At 45.4% G+C, this 20,355-nt stretch overlaps 1 protein-coding gene across 6 annotated transcripts in view; it reads left to right on the top strand.

The window, feature by feature from the left end:
• The first annotated feature begins 7,355 nt into the window (after positions 1-7,355).
• Positions 7,356-20,355, top strand: part of PHACTR3 (phosphatase and actin regulator 3) — a 197,357-nt gene continuing 184,357 nt past the window's right edge. The window contains exon 1 of one of the 6 annotated variants that reach the window (XM_083146832.1): positions 7,356-7,767. In XM_083146832.1, coding sequence (XP_083002958.1) covers positions 7,641-7,767 — 127 coding nt within the window. In that variant the 5' untranslated portion in view covers positions 7,356-7,640. Of the gene's footprint in view, positions 7,768-7,796; positions 7,815-9,030; positions 9,273-20,355 lie in introns of those variants that run through there. The other 5 variants (XM_083146840.1, XM_083146834.1, XM_083146837.1 and 2 more) reach the window with 5 other exon arrangements.

The raw sequence follows: 20,355 nt of genomic DNA, 5'->3' as shown, positions 1-20,355 counted from the left end.
TTTTTTCTTATAAGAGCATGCCAAAACTGTCAGGGCATGCTGGGAAATGTAGTTCCACAACATCTGGAAGGCCACAGGTTGAAGACCTGTGCTGTATAGGCTACCTATCACAATCCTGCCTGTACTCTTTCTTTTTGGTCTGTCATAATTGCTGTTCAGTTCTGTGTATCCCAGCCTGCTGCAGCTAGACCATGGGTCCTCAAACTGCGGCCCTCCAGATGTTGTGAAACTACAAATCCCAGCATGCCTTGCCACAGTTTTGCTATAAGGGAGTGTTAAAACTGTGGCAAGGCATGCTGGGATTTGTAGTTTCACAACATCTGGAGGGACGCATGAGCGCTAGACCATCATGTGTCCTGGGCCTGTGCTAGTGATGAGCACCTGGGGGAGTGCTAATTCAGCCATTAACTCCATAGTTACTGGTAGAGTGGAATCATGAAAGCTCCCTATTTACCCTGTTGGCCTCATTCAGAGACTGTTCCAGGTTTTGCTAATCCCAATCACCCGGCTGCCCAATCAGTGCTTCTCTAAGGGGTTATCCTCTCAGACCTGGAGGCACACCTTGCTTGTGCATTGTCGCTTCTAAGCTCCATGCTGTTGAAGCTCTCTCTGAACAGGCTCCCAAGTCCTCCGTGCTTCCAGGCATCTGTGCTCCTGCTGCATCCACTCCGTGCTTCCAGGCACCTGTGCTTCTGCTGCATCCACTCCGTGCTTCCAGGCACCTGTGCTTCTGCTGCATCCACTCCGTGCTTCCAGGCACCTGTGCTTCTGCATCCTCTCCATCCTTCCAGGCACCTGTGCTCCTGCTGCATCCTCTCCGTGCTCCCAGGCACCTGTGCTCCTGATACAACCATTCTGTGCTTCCGGCACCTGTGCTTCTGCTGCACCATCTCCGTGCTTCCGGCACCTGTGCTTCTGCTGCACCATCTCCGTGCTTCCGGCACCTGTGCTTCTGCTGCACCATCTCCGTGCTTCCGGCCCCTGTGCTTCTGCTGCACCATCTCCGTGCTTCCGGCCCCTGTGCTTCTGCTGCACCATCTCCGTGCTTCCGGCACCTGTGCTTCTGCTGCACCATCTCCGTGCTTCCGGCACCTGTGCTTCTGCTGCACCATCTCTGTGCTTCCGGCACCCGTGCTCCATCTTCATCAGTCCCAGCTGCCAGCACCCGTGTACCTCCGGTCCCCAGTACACGTACACCTCCAGCTGCCAGCACCTGTGTTCCTCAGGTCCTCAATACCTCTACATCTGCAGCTACAACTACCAAGTGTCCGGTGCAATTCCCTTAGTGACTTCTCCCAGCTCCAGTCATTTCCACTAGATTCCGCAAAGACTATTACAGACTCTGTTACTTATCTTTCCTTAACGTTATCACCTGTACCATATTTCCATTGTGCAATAAACTTCCTTCATCATATCCACCTGCCTCTGAGTTCTGGTTCCGTTCGTAGATCGCTAGCCACCAAGGTCACTCCTGGGTCCACCAATCCCCAGTCGTGACACTACCATTCAGTATATCATTTCACCTTCCCAGTAGCCTATACAGCACATAAATATAAATACAGTGCTTGAAGTATACACCAGTTTGGCACACAGGCACTTTGAGCACTGACAACCCTTCCACCGCTGTAATTTAAAATGTGGCACTATTCACACACTAATTGGTGCTCTTGCACCAGTAGCCAGTCCTAATCTGCTGTGCAGCCACTCCTGATTGACTTCCCGTTGCGGCAGATTTGAAATGCCTGTTATAGGTAGATTGGACGCAGCATCCACAGCCGACCACAGATTTTCTGTTAAGGCAGATGACCACAGCCGCCTCCTCCACACATCCACCCACATCGGTCGCCTTTCACTGACTCCTCCACACTGCTGCCATCGATCACTGCTGCCGCCTCCTCCTCTGCACCGCTGCTTCTCATTAGGTAATCTTAACCTGCTACTTTTCTCTATCTCTACTGTATGTCCTTATTGTCACTCTCTCTCTGTCCCTATGACCCTGCTGTCCCTCTCCTTGTCCCTACTGTCACTCTCTCTGTTCCTGCTCTCACTCTCTCACACTGTCGTCATTCTCTCCCTGTCTTCACACTCTCTCCATGTTGTCACACTCTATCCCTGCTGTCCCTCTTTCTGTCCCTCTCTCTGTCATTGTCACTCTCCCTGTCTCTACTGTCACTGTCTTCGTTTCCCTGCTGCCTCTCTCTCCTTCCCAGTGTCCCCGCTGCCCCTCTCTCTCCTTCCCTGTGTCCCCGCTGTCACTCTCTCTGTCCCTACTGTCACTCTCCCTGTCCCTTTGTCCTTGCTGTCCTTGAATTTTAGCTCATACTGTGTAGAATAATGTTGCACTAATACTAGATAGTATAATGGGTCCTAATATTGTGGTGTATAAGGGGTTATATATGTTTTGTGGTACACTACACTTAAATACACGCCTCCTTTTGAATAACCACACCCACTTATGACCCCCTTTCAAGTGGCCACACCCACTTCTCCATAACGAGCGAGCACAGCAACATTGTTCGTTTTTCCATACCCCCACTTTAAAACTTCCACTACAAGCACTGCTGAGGATGTATTTGATCCAGGGGGGAAAATGCTTCCATTTGTGAAATTACAAGAGAAATTTGACCTCACGCATCAATCCTTCTACGTATATATCCAGATTAGGCATTATATTACTTCCTTACCACGTCCTCCTGAAACCACTGCTAATAATGATGTGATCCTGAAGCCTCTGAGACTATTTAAAACTATGACATATAGGACGAGGTATTTATACTTGGAATTGCTTCAGATGTCCTCCTCCAAAATGTGGCAAACTCTGGAGGAAGCGTGGGAATGTGATGTGCCCATTGTAGACTGTCACACTCAGATAATAAAACATTTTGAGTTATGAAGACACTGCAGTCTTCTCAATTGCAAGAGATGCATGCAAAAATTGATCATAGGGCATATGTTTCCCAAGACTTGTATAATAAATTTAGCAAAGGACCATGAGCTGATTGTGTGAAATGCGCTAGAGTCTAGTAGCTCACCTACCTTTATACACCAGATCTGGGAGTGTGGAAAATTCAGAAGGTTCTGGAACAAAATACATATTTTTATCAATACTTTCTTTATGCAAATTTCCAACCTTGGTTATATAGAGGTTTTCAGAAATGTTTATTAACTGTCTGTACTATTATTGTCACTCTCGCAAAGAAAATTATATTGAAATACTGGATATCTAAGAACTCTAATACACTTAGCGAAATGAAGATCACTCTTCTTAAATTGGTGTACTATGATAGACAGAATACTTTAGCTGATTTAGAAAAAGGTGCTAAGACTTTTTATAAAATGTGGGGACCATATATCGAAACCTTGGATAGTCTATTACAGTAAAAATATTTTTGAATGAATAGAGTTGTGGGCATATAGACAACTTAGTATTACATCTGGCGCCGGAATACTTTTCTCCTCCCTGATGGATATTTTGGTTGTTTTTCAATAATTTTATATAGTGAATTTGCATAGCCTGCATTTTGTAAATCTCAAAAATGTTGTTAAATCTTGCTCTCTAGCTCCCCCCCCCCCCCCCCCATCCATCCACCTTTTACTCCCTTTTCCTACTTTCCCTTTTTCTTTTTTGTTTGTTTTGCCATTGTTGTATCACGCTGGAATTTTTATGTTTTTTCTGTAGAAAACCCAATAAATATATAAAAAGAAAAAAAACACAGTGGAAATGGCCATACATGCGGACTGCCTGTGGACCATTGTCGGATTTTCCACAATGCAACATAGGAATATGCATAGGGCCCAGCAGGTCCTATAAGGCCCAATAAAGATATCCTGGCCATTCAAAAGGTTCCCAGAGGAGCATTCCGCGACTACCGCGTGATGACATGACATGGACCTGCCCACACTCCCAAAGTCCCTTTGATGGAATAAAAAATGTTTGGACACACAAAATGGGTACATCCACTGTATGTGGGCAGTCACTTTCCTGGAAATGTGACACCGGTATTAAGCCTACTTCCAAAAGATCTAGCCCCTGATTCAGATTTGTATGCAATGCCAATGTACACACACCAAAACATTTATAGGTTAATTGTGCATGTGCCAAGGCACTCCCGCGCATCGTTAATGACTCCTTCCCTCATCCAGCATGTCAGGATGAGGTAGGTCATCGTTAATGATGGCAGCACAGCCGTCGCTCCCCTTGCTGCCCATCTGCCGTCGCTCACCTCGGAGCAGACATTGGTAAGTGTGTATGCACCTGCCGATGCTTGCCCCCTGCTGGGTCCCCAACACCAGCAATATTGGCAGCAGCCTTGTCCCCACAATTACCACAACAGGTGCACCAGAAGCACCTGTTCCCAGATGGGGGCGGGTATGGGAAAAATCCAGACACGCACAAGACTCCGGAATGCCGGACCCGACATCAAACTCTGCATTCCGTAGCTTGTAGTGTCCGGTCAAGGGGGTGTCCTGTCCTGTTGTTGGGGGCGGGGGGACAACATTCACCAGGGAGAAGAGGGGGGGGGGATAAATCCTTGGTACTTATGAGTTATCTGGGCGCCCGATTTTTTGATTGTATGCCTTAAGTTAAGGCATACAATCAGATGCGATGCGATGCGATATCGCATCGCATCGCATCACATCGCATGCGACAATCGGATGCGATGACCCGATTTTTCCATAGGAATCAATGTTAAAATGGACAGAGTCCATTTTAACATGGAATTCAATGGGAAAAAGGGGTCCTCTTCATACCCCTACTATCCAAGTGGGCATGGAGTTGGATATAAACCTGTGGCGAGCGTAGCGAGCCACCGAGCCCGAAGCGTGGCGAGCGAAGCGAGCCCCGCGAGGGGACGGTATTCTATGTCCCCTCGCGGGGCTCGCTACGCTCGCCACGCTTCGGGCTCGGTGGCTCGCTACGCTCGCCACAGGTTTATATCCAACTCCATGCCCACTTGGATAGTAGGGGTATGAAAAGGACCCCTTTTTCCCATTGAATTCCATGTTAAAATGGACTCTGTCCATTTTAACATTGATTCCTATGGAAAAATCGGGTCATCGCATCGCATCCGATGGTCGCATGCGATGCGATGTGCCCGATCCGACCCGATTTAGAAATCGGGCGCCCGGATAACTCATAAGTACCAAATTCTCCCTGTATGGCCGGGCATGTAGCAAAAACCGGAACGGTCTAGACCACACGGGGAGGCTGTGATCTAAACTTCCCCAAGTCCCTGGTGAAAGCTATCACAGGCATCCTCCCGAACAAAACACCCCCTCCGGCATTCTGGGGTGTGTCCGGGTCTGATTTTTACTTAGTTCTGATGGGGGCTTCAAAGTATATTGCGATCCTTTGGTATACGGTCGTATTATTGACCACACTTAGGTCGACACCGTTGGGTTGACATGCAACTAGGTTCGACAGGGTTCTAGATCGACATGGTTGAAGGTCAAAAGGTGTCTAGGTCGACATAGGACAAGGTTGACATAGGACAAGGTCGACTTGGTTTAGGTCGACAGGTCGCGAGGTCGACATGGTTTTTTTCACTGTTTTTTGAGCCGACATATGCTGACAGGCTGTATTTCATGCCCTGCCATCCACTAGGGCGTGAGGGGAGAATAAAATAGTGTGCCGAGCGCAGTGCCGCACCGTTCCCAAAGCATTGCGAGCGAAGCGAGCAATGTGAGGGGCTGCGGTTGACTTCCAACTGTGTCCATGTCGACATTCAGGCCAAAAAAACATTGGAAAAAAAAACCATGTCAACCTCGCGACCTGTCGACCTAACCCACGTCGACCTAACGTTATGTCGACCTTGTCCCATGTCGACCTTCAATCATGTTGACATAGTTGCACGTCTACCTAATGACTGTCGACCTAAATGTGGTCAATAAAACGATCCACACGCGATCCATTCTGGTGTCCCTTACGGGATGCGGTTAATTTGCCGGCGGTCGGGATCCCGGCGGTCGGAATCCCGACACTGGAATCCCGACCGCCGAAATCCCGAAACTTTCTCCCTCCGTGGGTGTCCACGACACCCATAGAGGGAGAATAAAATAGCGTGCCGAGCGTAGCGAGGCACCGGGCCCGCTGCGTGGCGAGCGCAGCGAGCCCGCAAGGGGGGGCGATCCATGTCCCCCCCTTGTCGGGATTTCGGCGGTCGGGATTCCAGTGTCGGGATTCCGACCGCCGGGATCCCGACCGCCGGGAAATCGTATCGGATCCGTCCCTTACATATAGGGCTCAAATACAGAGCATTCAGCTGACATTATCCTCTGACTCAGCTTCTTCACTTCAGAGCTGAATGCAGATGAAATGATAACACGATTAATGATCCCAATGAACAATAGTACCACAGTGCTAAATGCCCAAATGCATGCACCCACATACAGATTGTCATATCACCTGTGCCAGTCTGCATTACTTATATGTGTATGTGCTTTCACCAATCTGTCTATATACAAATTATGCAGATTGGTTTTCCAACCGCAGATTACTTTCATTGATTGGGTTGCCTGTAGACTCATGCAGATCCTGCTCATTGTTCTATCTTTATAGTCTTGTATTTATATCATCAGACAGAAGCGTCACTGTCATTAATTGTCTCTAGTAACAATTATAACCAATGTATGTGCCCAGCAGATCTGTGTAGTGCCAGTGTTTCATGTAGTTATGTATTGAGCACAGCAGAGCTGTCCTATAATGAAGGACACTTTCCCACAGAAAACAGATTTTGGGTAATACAGGAACAATGCTGTATGTTATAACAAGGATCTGGTGATATAAAACATATCTGAATGCACAGATGCTAAATAATCAAGTGATTGTTAAAGTTGCAGGAAGGCTCATACACATTATATGTAATGTCAATTTTGAAACCAACCCTTGTCAGTATAGACTTCCTGCAGGGTAAATACTAATAGTGTTGCATACACAGGTTTCTTTCGAAATGTAAACACAGATATGCATTGCACAGTTCCCCTATCCACCACTCTACACTGTGCCAAATATGGAGCTTATCCTCACATATTTATCTGCCTGTATGCAGATTGTGCACTGTTGTGCAAGCACTACGTCTATAAAAAGCATCCAGTATTCACTGTACAGTCAGGTATCTGCAGCATACAGTATAAGTAATGTGTAACTGCAGCCTGTAAGGTCTGTGCAATATTATTCATCTCTATGCACCATACAGAGAGCCCTCAGCAATGCACACTGACTATAACCCGCTGGAGGGCGTGTCCTAGAGGACCACTGGTGACCGGGAAGCAACATAATATTCTCTGTCTTCTGTTGCAGTGCAGGTATTTCATCTGATGGGCACTGCTGACGTCAGCATGGTGCATCCCTCTCGCAAGGGATGATGGTAAAATCCCAATGTTTTCTGCCTCTGCTTTATGGAGAGCATTGAAGGGGAGGATTTGGGGAGGGGGACCTGGTGTCTCCCTGGCCTGACTGGATGATGTGCAGCTGTTTTTGGAGCTCCAGATTATGCAGGGGGTCACAATCTGCTGTCTGGGGTAGATTCCCATTGATATGTACCCATTGAAGTGATGCCTGTCCTCCTCTGGATTGGATAGCTAGCTCAGCTAAACCTTTTTAATGCAACCTGTCCAAGTGTCCGCGCACCTGAAGGCTCATGGCAACATCCCAGGAGCTCGTCGGGTCATTTCTGCAGAGAGGGAGATCCCACAGTGACCCCAATATCATCCACAATGACCCCTACACTCCCACAGAGCCTGGCTCCGAGTCAGAAGATTGCACAGGTAAAGCACAAAGCCTGGGGGTTGCCTGCTGCCTAGATATGGAGAAGGTGGGTGTGTGTTGGGGGAGGTGTGCTCATTTTATCATTGGAGAGCTTGGTCTGAATGGGTTAACAGAAGCAGTGACATCACAACTATTGCTGAGTTTTCATTTTATTGCAGCTTAGTCAGATACTGAATGGAATCAGCCATTATTTATTGCTTGCACAATTCGGATGATCCCACCCACTCCTCTATCTACAGTGCACATACTGATTCTGTGTAATATTCTGTTCTTTGTTTATTAAACGTCATTGATGAACACAGCACAGCATTTTATTTTGTTCTGTCGTGTTAATTGTGTGCTCTATTATTTGTTTGCGATGCACTGTTATTGTTATAGTGATGTAGTATGAATTGACCACCTTTATGTGACTGTTGTTTGTACCATTGCTGAACAGGATATTACATACATTAATATAATAAAGCTTACTATAATATAATGTGTTCTTTTATTTTAGGAAGTGGGGAAAAATGATATTTCCACGTAAGGAGGAGACTTTTAAAACATACATATATATGTATTGAATTTGCAGAATGAATGAGGAAGGAGAACAAGGCTTGTGATTATATGTTAGCAGGGGGCCTATTGTACATTATATAGGATGTTAATTTATTTGCGGTAGGAAATATTGAATGCCCCACACTTAAGTGTAAAATGAAGGGTCAGCGTAATAATGTAGTAGGCACGCTTCCCGTGTGCTGGCTAATTACACATTGCAGGATTGCTTAATTTACATGAGAGGCTGTAATAGAACAGGGGGTGTGAGTGAGGGGGGGGGGGGGGGACATCTCTATGGAAACGGCTACAAGCCAAGTATTAATTATCGCACCCCTTGAAATGTGCAGGGCAGCAATTAGCCCTGGAGACAGTGAGAGGTATAGTGGGCGGCTGCCCCATGTGCCCACCACCACTAGTGTGCTGATACCTGTGTTCTGTAACTGTAGGTGTGCATGGGGTACCACTGCTGCTCTGCAGTGCACGGCATGCACTACTCCTGTGGCTATATGGCTGCCAGCCTATGTGGCGCTGTTTAGGAACTGGAGGATCAGACGCAGAAAGAAGAAGGGGGTGGGGATCTGTAACATGCACACATAATTGCCACATAATTCCCCTCCCATGTAATCTACTGCTGCTTCCTATAGTAGCGGCTCCATTGTGCTGCTGCTGCCGCCTCCTATGGACGCTGCGCACTGATACAGCACTACAAGTATATATATATATACTACTATAGTATCACCGCTTCCATTAGGCGTTAGGATGCGCCCACTCAGCCAGCACTGCGGCTGGCACTAAGGTGGGGGGTGGCTGTTGCTGGCAGGACCTCCAATCACCTGGTGTCACAGCGGCGGCGGCGCCGCGGCTCCCGAACTGCTGCTGCCTCTTTGTCAGGAGAGATTCCATTGCTGAGTGCGCTCTAGCCTGGGCTCCTGTACAGAGGACAAAGGCTGCCAGGGGAACATGCCAGGTGACTACACTGATCTGTTATTGTTGTTATTATTATTATTTACAGTCATTGCCCGCTGACTGAATATTTCCTATCACTTTATTATTATGCCCAACCAATTCTTTGTAAGGTGCAGTTAGTATTATTCATTTATCATCTCATTATTATTTACCATTACTGTGAGAAGACCTGCCATATTATCATTCTTTATAAGACTGTATAACCTATTCAGTCATATTACTTTTATTATTATTATTATTATTATTATTATTATTATTATTATTATTATTATTATTATTAATACAAGCATGGAAAACCCATTAACTTCCAAGTGACTCTATTCTTATTATTTACAATGGGACATATCCATTCACTGCTACACAGTGGCTCGGTATTACTGTTCACAAGGGTGCATAACTCATTCACTGCAATGGGACTCTGTATTGCTATTTACCAGAATGCTATTATTATTATTATTATTATTATTATTATTATTATTTAATTTTAGCATGGTACATAACTACTTTACTGTCACAAGTCCATTATTACTTTCCAATGTGCATAACCCGTTCATGTGACATAATAATAATAATAATAATAATAATAATTATTATTATTGTCATTTGCTATGGTATATACTATATACTTATTTAACACCAGGTACTGTAGCGCTTTGTTATTATTTTTTTCCTTGGAATGTGACTTATTTACTAACAGGTGTTCTTACATTATTATAACCAGGATGCATACACTGCAAGGAGAGCCGTATTAAGGCTTAAAACAGGGTGGCCCAGGTAAAGGCGAGGGGTGTATATTACATACCTCCCAACATGACCCTCTCCAGGAGGGACACAATGCTCTGCTCCTGGACTTCCCTGGTAATGTATGATTACCATCACCTGTAGTGACACACTTTTCTTCACCAATGAACCTGTTCAACACAGGCGATGGCAATCATACATTACCAGGGGGGAAGTCTGGGAGCAGAGCATTGTGTCCCTCCAGGAGAGGGTCATGTTGGGAGGTATGGTATTAGATTGTACATAACTCCCAACATGACCCATTCCAGGAGGGACAAAATGCTCTGTACTTGAGCTTCCCTATTAATATATGATTGGTATCACCTGTGTTAAACTAATTTACAAAAAAATCAGTTTCAACACTGGTGATTGCAATAATACATTTTGAGGGAAGTTCAGGTAGAGAGCATTTTTGGGGTGATTCAGGTTGGCTCGCAAAGCACATTTGGTGTGCTAATGGAGAACACCATGTGCACTGCAGGGGGGCAGATGTAACATGTGCAGAGAGAGTTACATTTGGGTGAGTTATTTTGTTTCTGCTCAGGGTAAATACTGGCTGCCTTATTTTTACACTGCAATTTAGATACCAGTTTAAAGAACAAACCCCACCCAAATCTTATGCTGGCCACACATCAGACCAACTTTCCTCCAACAATCCAACTAGTTGGTTGGTTGGACTGAAAATCTGGTACTGTATGGGGGCAAATGCCAATAAGCAATTTGCTCACAAACTCAGGAGAATGGACAAAAACATTCAGTGAAATTGTTTAAATCAAATAGGTCCAACTACGGTACATTGTCTGAGTGACAGTTGTTGTCCATTTTCCGATTTGGGAAACAAATGACTTAATTACAAATTATATTAGCTCCTGTCCAGTACCAGGTTGTTATTCCATCCAACCAACTAGTTGGATGGTTGGAGGAAAGTTGGTCTGATGTGTGGCCAGCATAACTCTCCCTGCACATTTTACATCAGCCCCACCTGCAGAGCAAATGGTTTTGTCTATTAGCAAACCAAATGTAGTTTGCGAGCCAACCTGAATCACCTCCTTTGTCCCTCCAGGAATGGCTTCATCTAATTGAGAGACAATAATTTTATAAAGTTTCTTACAGTGGTCTACATAGATAAATATAGTCGGTACTTGTTTCCTAGCACGGCGCCAGCGATAAAGATTGTATCTATCGGGACCCCCCGAAATTGCGTCAATCGCATCGCATGCAACCAAATCACATGTGATGTGATCGACGCGATTTTTACATTGGAATCTATGTAAAATGGTCCCTGAGACCCGATTTTACATTGGCCCCAATGTTAAATGGCCCCCAGACCCCAATTTTTATTGTTTTTCAAATGCCCCCCCATTGTTAACGCCATCCCACGATCAACGCCAACCCAAAGCGTGGCGAGCGGCGGCGGTATGCGTCCTCCGACATTTTCATACCCCCACTATCCATGTCGGCGTTGAGTTGATTGTATATAGTGTGGCGAGCGCAGCAAGCCACCGAGCCCGAAGCGTGGCGAGCGCAGCAAGCCCCGCGAGGGGCCGCGTAATACCTGTGAAGTAATGCGCATTACACTTTATAACATCAACTCCACGCCGACGTGGATAGTGGGGGTATGAAAAGGTCGGAGGACGCGTACCGCTGCCCCTCGCGGGCTCGCTGCGCTCGCCACGCTTCGGGTTGCCGTTGAACGTGGGGTGGCGTTAACAATGGGGGGGGGGGTATTTGTCATGTAAAATACCCATAAGGGTGGGTATACAATGTAAAAATCGGGTCCATTGGCCCATTTAACATTGTTCCCTATGTAAAATCGCGTCCATCGCATCGTCGCATCGCATGCCTTAACTTAAGGCATGCGATGCGACCGATGCGATGGACGCGATTTTTCATAGGAAAAAGCAAATCCTGTAGGACTCTCCTTTTTAAACGTTTTAAAAAACCGGTTATCTTTAACCGGTAAATCAACTCTGGCGCTTTCCCACTGCAGACTTAAACGTTTTGAAATGGGGAAAAAAGAACGTCAATATACCGTTTAACAAGTGCGGTGTGAAAGGGGTATAATTTGATTTGGTTCTGGACAGCCAACACCTGCTATCCCTGCAAATGTCCCATGGCACCCAGTTTGGGAACCAGGACTATATGATTATTTACATTTCACATAAACAAATCACTGCCATGTGATGCTTTATTGTTATTATTATTATAGCTTTATGCCAGGGTACACAACATGTTCATTGCCAAATGACTTGTTGACATCGCTTCTGCCCACACTTCTAAACAGAATTTAAGCATGATGTATTGAATAGAAAAAAACCTCCAACAGGAATCCAACATTAGTGTCTATATAAATATTTTAGTTTATGGCGTGATTCTAGTATTTTGTTTAAAAAGTGAAATCCTTTCTTATTCCTGTGGCCTAAAAGAGTATTGTACAATTGATGCTAATTTATATTATGCCCCCCATACTTCTAAAATACATCAGGGCAATGTCCCAATCCCTTAATGCCCAGATTGGGGAATTGGGAATATTAAACAAGATTAAAAATCCTGAATGGTCGTGATCAGCAAATCAGGCTTGCATTGTCTTGCTTTCTTACAATATAACACTTGTGAGAGGTGGGATCTCCCTGGAGTGCATAGTGTGGTAGATGCTTGTTATGAGGAGAAGTAGTATTAGTGCCATTATGTGTGCTGATACCACTTAAACATCCCAACATCTCATGTGTACCTTAAGCATGTCATAACATTTGTAAACTTAACATAACTAAACCTGAAATAAAGACTCGGAGACATAGGTTTGGCAGAAATTGTTAACTGATTTATTTGTAGCAACTTTTAAGCTAATTTGTTTGTTTGAATTAATTTGATTTAATTAATTTGATTTAATTAATTAATTAATGGTGGCCAAGAAAGAATGGCCACAAATGTAACTCCACCCCAATTCTGACGTAACTGGCCTAACTCAAAAATACAGGCGGTATCCAACTCTACCCACACATTGACTACCCACCCAGCCGGGTGGGGACGCTGTCCCCGACACGGGTGATACAGTGAAAAGGCCTAAGCCAATGAGAGGTGAGTGCACCGCAAACAAGCCATCAAAACGCCCACAAAACCTGTGGTGTGAGCTAATTGATTAAACTGACGTTCTTTCCCGCCTATCAGCTAACTCGATTAACACCCACCACCCTCGATAAGCAACAGGGAAGGGAGGGCGGGGAATTCTGCAGAAAGAAGAGGAAATCTCCTCCCCTTCCTGCTATTATCAGTCAGTCACCACTGCCAGACCTATGTCCTTATTGGCTCTCCGAGTCACATGCCTCTCAGTGTGACACGCAGATGTGGATGTTTAATTCACTCCATGTCAAGTGTTGGCATTTCGTTACTCTTCCCCATGTATGAATGTGGGGAAGTGTGCTAGCTGTGGGCTCCTGCCTTTATCGGTGCTGCTATATACATGACAGCACACTGATATACGGAGGATAGTGGGACTGACTGTTTCGACTTCTGTAGCTATGATTATAAACAGCTGCAGGTATGGATTCAATTACAATACACCAGGGACATGAGCAGTCCCTGGCTGCAGTGGTGCTGGTTTGGGCTGCATTGGTGATCTCGTGAGATCTTGCACATGCCCAGTGAGCCAGCTTGGGGCGAGACACAGCACATCAGCACTAGGCTGATGCCCTGTGGGACATCAGCCAGGCATCAATCACTGGAGGGAGGAGTTTTCACTCCCCCACATCGGCATCCGATATGATAATACATATCGGCGCTGCGGCTTCCTAGTTAAAAGCAGGAAACATTAGGTATAATACATCCAACCCAAAATGCTTAGCCTGGTTTTACTTTGAATGCTTTATGGACAGATTACCCAATTAACTAAATGGGTGTTTTTCCATTGCACATTACAGCACTTATCACCTAAGATCCTCCTCCAAAAACATCCTACTGTAATTGTTCCTAAATTCAATAAGGAACCCTGCCACTCTGCTTTATTCTATATGTACATACAGATGGGTCTTCTCCCATCTTGGCAGGGGATGGCGCTGGCGTCGCCAGCCGCCATCCCCCGCCAGCGCCATGGCGATGGTGAGAAGGGGACGCGCGCGCACGAGTGGCGCGCGCGTCCCCTTCCGACGGCGCTTTCATCCGTTCCCCCGGGTCCCCGCCGGCTTGCCGGCGGTAACCCGGGGTCCCCGCCGCCTGCCCGCACCCCCCCCTAACCCCCCCTAACCCTGTCCGTCTCCCTGAGGAGGAGACGGACAGGGTTTCCGTCGCGCTAGCGACGGAGACTGAGACGCGCGTGCGCGTGAGACGCACGCGCGTCTCAGTCTCCTCGCTGGCGTGGCTGCTGGCGGGTCGCCAGCGCAGACGCCATGGCGACCCGCCAGCAAGGATGGGACAAGACCCATCTGTACTATAATGGACAATTTTTGGAACAACCTGACAAAATCATTTTAAATTGCCAAATATTGTAGATGTTTCAAAACTTATGTCTACCTTGTTGTACTTGATATTTCCACAACATAGTTGAATAGAAGTGGTCACTTGATAAAATATGTATAAGAATATTATTTTACTGGGTGCATGAGCCAATAATTAGTCGAGTGACTTATTACTGATTGTGATACATTAACCAACCACTGACATGTGTACTAGTATAAACTACGCTGTACAATCCGATTTTCTCTTATTATTCCCATGGACAATCTTTGCTTAAGACAGGCATGTCCAAACTATGGCCCTCCAGCTGTTGTGAAACTACAAGTCCAATCATGCCTTGCCACAGTTTTGCTATTATGAAATGCGAAAACAATGGCAAGGCATGCTGGGATGTGTAGTTTCACAACAACTGAAGGGCCAGAGTTTGAGAACCCCTGTGTTTTGGTATAATATGAATGAAGTGCATATATATGTTATCCATTTAATAACATCAACTTCTTTGCACCAATCATTGTAACAGACATGTAACTAGTAAAAGTATAAACTGGACCTTGTTGCGTCAGTTGACATAATGGTTTTGTAATCCACGGAGGAAAATGTATCATGCTGCGTCTTTATCAGTATCGGCTGCTGGGTTTAAAGGGCTATGATATTAGATATGAATATACAAACCAGTATGTACGATGGCATATGATTTTATTTACGATTGCTATGACTTGAGACAGTGTCCATGGGCCTATCAGGGTGGAGACTGGGAAGTGACTCATGTAAGCACAGTAATAGGTGGTACCAAGGTTTGCTATCAAGGAATGCTCAAACTGACATTTGCATATTTTTGCATTTGTGGATCTGTGAGAAATTGCAGTCACACGTGATTTGCGTGCACCTCTGAATCAGGCCCTGTATCTCTGATAGAAAAAAAAAAATCCAACTTACTGTAAACAGGACTGGCAGATATCCTGGGTTTCATAGATGACCCTCCCCGACCTACTGTAAGGCTTTGCCTGCCGCTGCCCTGTCTTACCACTGTCACACTTGGAGTGTACACTGGCAACTTATCGTGGATATTTAGGTGTACAGTAGCTTTATAGGTCTGCTGTTCCCCAATGCCACATTTTAGCTCATAGGTTTGTCAAACCTGAATAATTCTATGCCAGTTAATACTTTATTGGTCAAAGTAGGAATTAAGAAGTGTTAACATACCTCAGTCCCAGCTGTCCTGAATTCAGAGGGAATGTCCAGTTGTTCTCTGTCTTTCCCACCTACGGGTGGTAGATGCCGTGGACATGATAGAGGTCTTTGACTTTTTGCAGCGGACGGAGAGCCTGGGGGCTTGGTATGTTTGGTTTGGTATGAACATTTTAAGAGAAAACCTGGTTAACTGTATGGATTTTGGTAGTGTCAAATTAATTTTAGATGCTTTTTAACAATATGTAGGAAGGAAACATGAAGTAAGGCTGTCATGTTCTGTCCTCCATCTCAATTCTGTCCAGTTACATCTCCACTGTATCACTTTTTGAAGCTTGGTGTACCTAGCCCACTGTCTTTTTCAATTGCACACAGAGGGCGGGATGTATCAACATACATCTCCGCCCTTCGCACGGCAGCCGCCGCGATGCTACCGCATATGTACTAACATATGCGGCCAGCATCGGGCTGCGGTAACGGAGACCCCTGCGATACCTGTGATGTGGGCTGCGGGGGTCTCCGTCACCTCCCGGCGGCTGCCAGCGTCCCCCTGTGTCTCCTCCTCCCCCCTGAAGCCGGATGTCCTGCCGGCTGTGACACCAGGGGGAGGAGGAGGTTAAAGGAGGACGGGAGGGGGTGGGCGCGCGGACGTCGGGCGGCGAAAGAAGCCCAGAGGGTGGCGATACCCTCCCTTGCGAAAACGGGGTGGACGGGTATTGATACATAGGAAAATGCGGTAAAACGGGTGTTTTACCGCATTTTCCCATTAGTACATCCCGCCCAGAGGGCCTGATTCACAGATGGGAGTTCAATATATAGTGTATGTGAGAAAACAGGAACCTTGGCGCTTCTTTCTGAAGTTCTGCTGCCCACCTATATCCAAAAATGGAGACTATTCCTTAAAGTCCCGATTAAGTAATATAAATAAAAAGAGGGGGGATTTTGGTAATTGCGTGGCGCTACTTCAGGTTAATCATAGATTTCTTAATACTTATCTTTTTTGGTCATGTGGGGTGGTCTCTCTTCTCTCCTCTTTTGTTTTTCGGTCTCACAGATTGATATAGAGGGGATAAAAGATAAGAGGACTTATTTTTTAGTGTGAGAATATTATTAAATGCTTGTCCCAAAAAAATTTTTTTTTTCAATCAAGAAAGGTTGTGTCCCAGTTTGTAGGTATTCCTACCTCACTTACACATCAATGTAGTGAGGGTAAGCCTATCTGGGTTTCTTTATACTCAACGGATCGTAAGTCCCCGTGGATTCGTACCTTACTTACGTAAGAACGATTAAAGCCTCTCGCATCAAGGTATCTTTTCAATATACAGGCACTGTCTGTGATGCCTTCACATCAATATATTTCTCCAACTGTGTGTAAATGCGTACCAATACTCACGATGGTATTCATGTGATCCCTCTCATAAAGGTTTATTTTCCAGTACGTCAGTTTAAAGGATTTTATTTTTGACATAAAATTTCAAAAGACAGAATAAAAAAATAAAAATAAATTGGTCAGCTGGTGAAAGGGCAGCTCCGTTCCTCCTAGAGAAGGCAGGGCATGGGTACAGGGCTGCAGACTGGTGAAACAGACTCTGTACAGTAAAAAAAACCTCTGTCCTACCTTACTTCCAGGAGGGAGGCGGTTTACTGCCAAAAAAGCAAACCTCCAGCAGAAAATGACATCAAATGAAATAGCAAGTCCTCCTGCCGAGTGGGAGTTAATGGCACTGGGAGTTAATGGCACTGTGACTGTACTGAGATATGGAAAAGCTGCTGGAGCCACCTTTGTGTAAAAACACGCCCACTGCTGGCTGCTTTGTTATATTTCCTCCCATTGGCTGTGCCCTCTCTTTTTACTGGGGCCCGGCAGAGATGTCTGTGCCCCCTGCTCCCACCGCTCTTTCTATATTCTCCTTATATTCTTATCTTAATATGTATGTTAGGGACCTAGTTATCAAATAATATTTGAGGAATATTACCAAAAGCAGTCAATTTAGAGGGTACCCACACATATTAAGGATCAGCACAAGTTCCATGGGGGAACTGCATATCTGGGGTAGTCCCACATGCACCGCCTGATGTTGGCATATGTCCAGCTGGCCATAATAGAAAGTGACTGCTATTACTTGTACTGTTGGAGCCACTGTCCCAGGGACTCAGTAATAATAAGATGGTACTTGTGTAATATCTGGGCGCCCGATTTTTTCATTGTATTACATCGCATCGCATGCAATATAGTGGCATACAATTCATGCAATGCGATTTTTCATTGTAAAGACCAGATTTTTAATTGTATAGTCACCCATGGGTGATTTCATACCCCCACTATCCAACTACGCATGGAGTTGATTTTATATAGTGTGGCGAGCGCACGCAGAATACATGTAAAGTAATCCGCTGCGCTCGCCACACTATATAAAATCAACTCCATGCGTAGTTCGATAGTGGGGGTATGAAATCACCCATGGGTGACTATACAATTAAAAATCTGGTCTTTACAATGAAAAATCGCATCGGATCACATGCCTTAAGTAGTGGGATGCAATGAAAAAATCGGGTGCCCAGATAATACACAAGTACCAATAAGATTTAGGCCAATAGAAATTCCTTATTGTGACGATAAGGAATTCTTATTATTGAGGGTTGGATGCATCTCTCAATAAAAATACCTGTTCTAGACTTGTAGAAGGGGCAAATGTATGATATGGTATATATATATACCATCTACTGTACTGTAGCGTGATCCAGCCCAAGTAATGACTGCATTGTCTTTGTCTAGTATTGGCTGGACTATGCAAGGAATCCCACCATGTTCCTGGATTTGCACCAAACTGCATTGGTTTGTGGAGCAAAATTGTGGTATTTGCAGAATAACAGTTTATAGAATAAGGGAAGGAATTTCAAAGTACTTAACAAAAGTGTCAGTAGTCATTGGCAAGGTTCCATGAGGTTGTTTGGAAAGGAATGGTATCTCCCTAGCCCCCCTCTCTGCACTTAAAAGAACAAGTTGCTAATAGGTAAACAGCCAGTGGCTCAGTTGTTAGAACAGAAGGTACTGTATGTGCATACTAAGGAAGCCATGTGCCGCTTCTCTGAAAGTAATCATGCAGTTCATCCCTCTGCCAGTGCCAACTCACCTCACCATTGCATCGACGGCTGCTGCATATATATGGCATGAGCAGAGTCCAGGGAGCAGTCACAGAAAGGGAGGACTTGGGAGTGTACCGTAGCCACACATCGAAACAGCAGTAGTAATAATTCACAGCAGGGAGCATAATTCCCATTGACATTGCTGTGTAATAGATCAGAGACACAGTATACCAGTCAGCCAGATTAAACATCAGAAAGTACAAGCATAGACACTGGCACTGTCTAGGTGACATGTGTGGAGAGTAATAAAGTTTTTTTTGTATCCCTCTGGCTCATCTGTCATCCACGTGAACATTCCAAGCTTCCTGCAGTGGTAAGGCCCGTACACACTGGGCAATCCCTGCTGCCACCAATATCGGCGGCAGTGGGGAAAAGGCATCAGCGAGTGCATACACACTTGCCGATGCTGGCAGGTGACAAACGAGGGTGGTGGGGGGGGGGGGATTTGGGGGCCATGCCACATTCTGCAGCATGGCCCTCGTTAACAATCTGCTCCCTTTTCTGTGCATACGCATATGACAGAGGGGGTCATTAACGACTCGTGGGAGCACGCATCATCCGTTATACACACTGGATGATAACATGAACAATATCACTCAGAAGGGCTTAAATGAGCGATATGGCTCATTTTGTTGCCCATTGTGAACAGGGTAAGGGACGTATAGTGCTAGGGGTGAGTAAAGGCCCCCATACACTATACAATTTGGGCCCAATTTCACTTGATTCAGGCGGATTGGGCCGAGCAATTGGGTGAAATATTCCCAAATGGCATATGACATCCGATCCGATCTGCGGTCCCGTGAGCATGATATCACATGCCGGACGGGCTGCACATAAGATAAGTCCTTTGTGCATCCCGTCAGCAGCACTTTGCAGGTAATCTTTAGCTCCTGCGATGTATCGCATAGCTTGCAATCCGTTGAGTGTATACCAGCCTAAGTTGCTTCCCCAAGGGGAATTAGGTCCGACTTGTCCTTAAACTAGTGTCTTTGAAGCTAAACACCTTTGAATTAAAAAAGAAACTTATGATTTAGAAGTGCAGGTCTATAAAGTTGCTTGATTGGAATACACCAGGCATGTCCAGCACCGCCGCAGACTATTCTCTGGATAATTTTAAATGCACTTGTCATTGATCTTTCATTACAGGCCAATGTCTATGCATGATTTATTCCTCATTCTGTTGCTGTCTCTCCTAGGAGACCTCGTACAGTAAGTGCTGGCTGTATACTGTAAATACAGCTGGTCAGCTTGATGCTAAACCACAGCTTGGTTGCAGAGAGAATACTGACGGGCTACAAGCCATGTCTGGCTCATTTTATATTGTATCGCATCTATGCTAAATGGGTACTGAAATGTTTATTAAATCATTGCTTCTTATCTGATTAAATAAAGAAACATTACAGTACATTGCTAACACTGCTGGTATAGAGACAATAAGCAGATGTTTTGGGATAATCAAGGTAAATTTACTATGCAGGGGGTTGGCAAGAAACCGATAGACACCGCCGGCGATATGGTAC

Source organism: Crinia signifera, chromosome 6 (assembly GCF_055691185.1).
Source record: "Crinia signifera chromosome 6, ASM5569118v1, whole genome shotgun sequence".
Taxonomy (NCBI): Eukaryota; Metazoa; Chordata; class Amphibia; order Anura; family Myobatrachidae; genus Crinia; species Crinia signifera.
The sequence above is the reverse complement of the archived record's forward strand: the minus strand, read 5'-3'. Positions and strand labels throughout refer to the sequence as shown.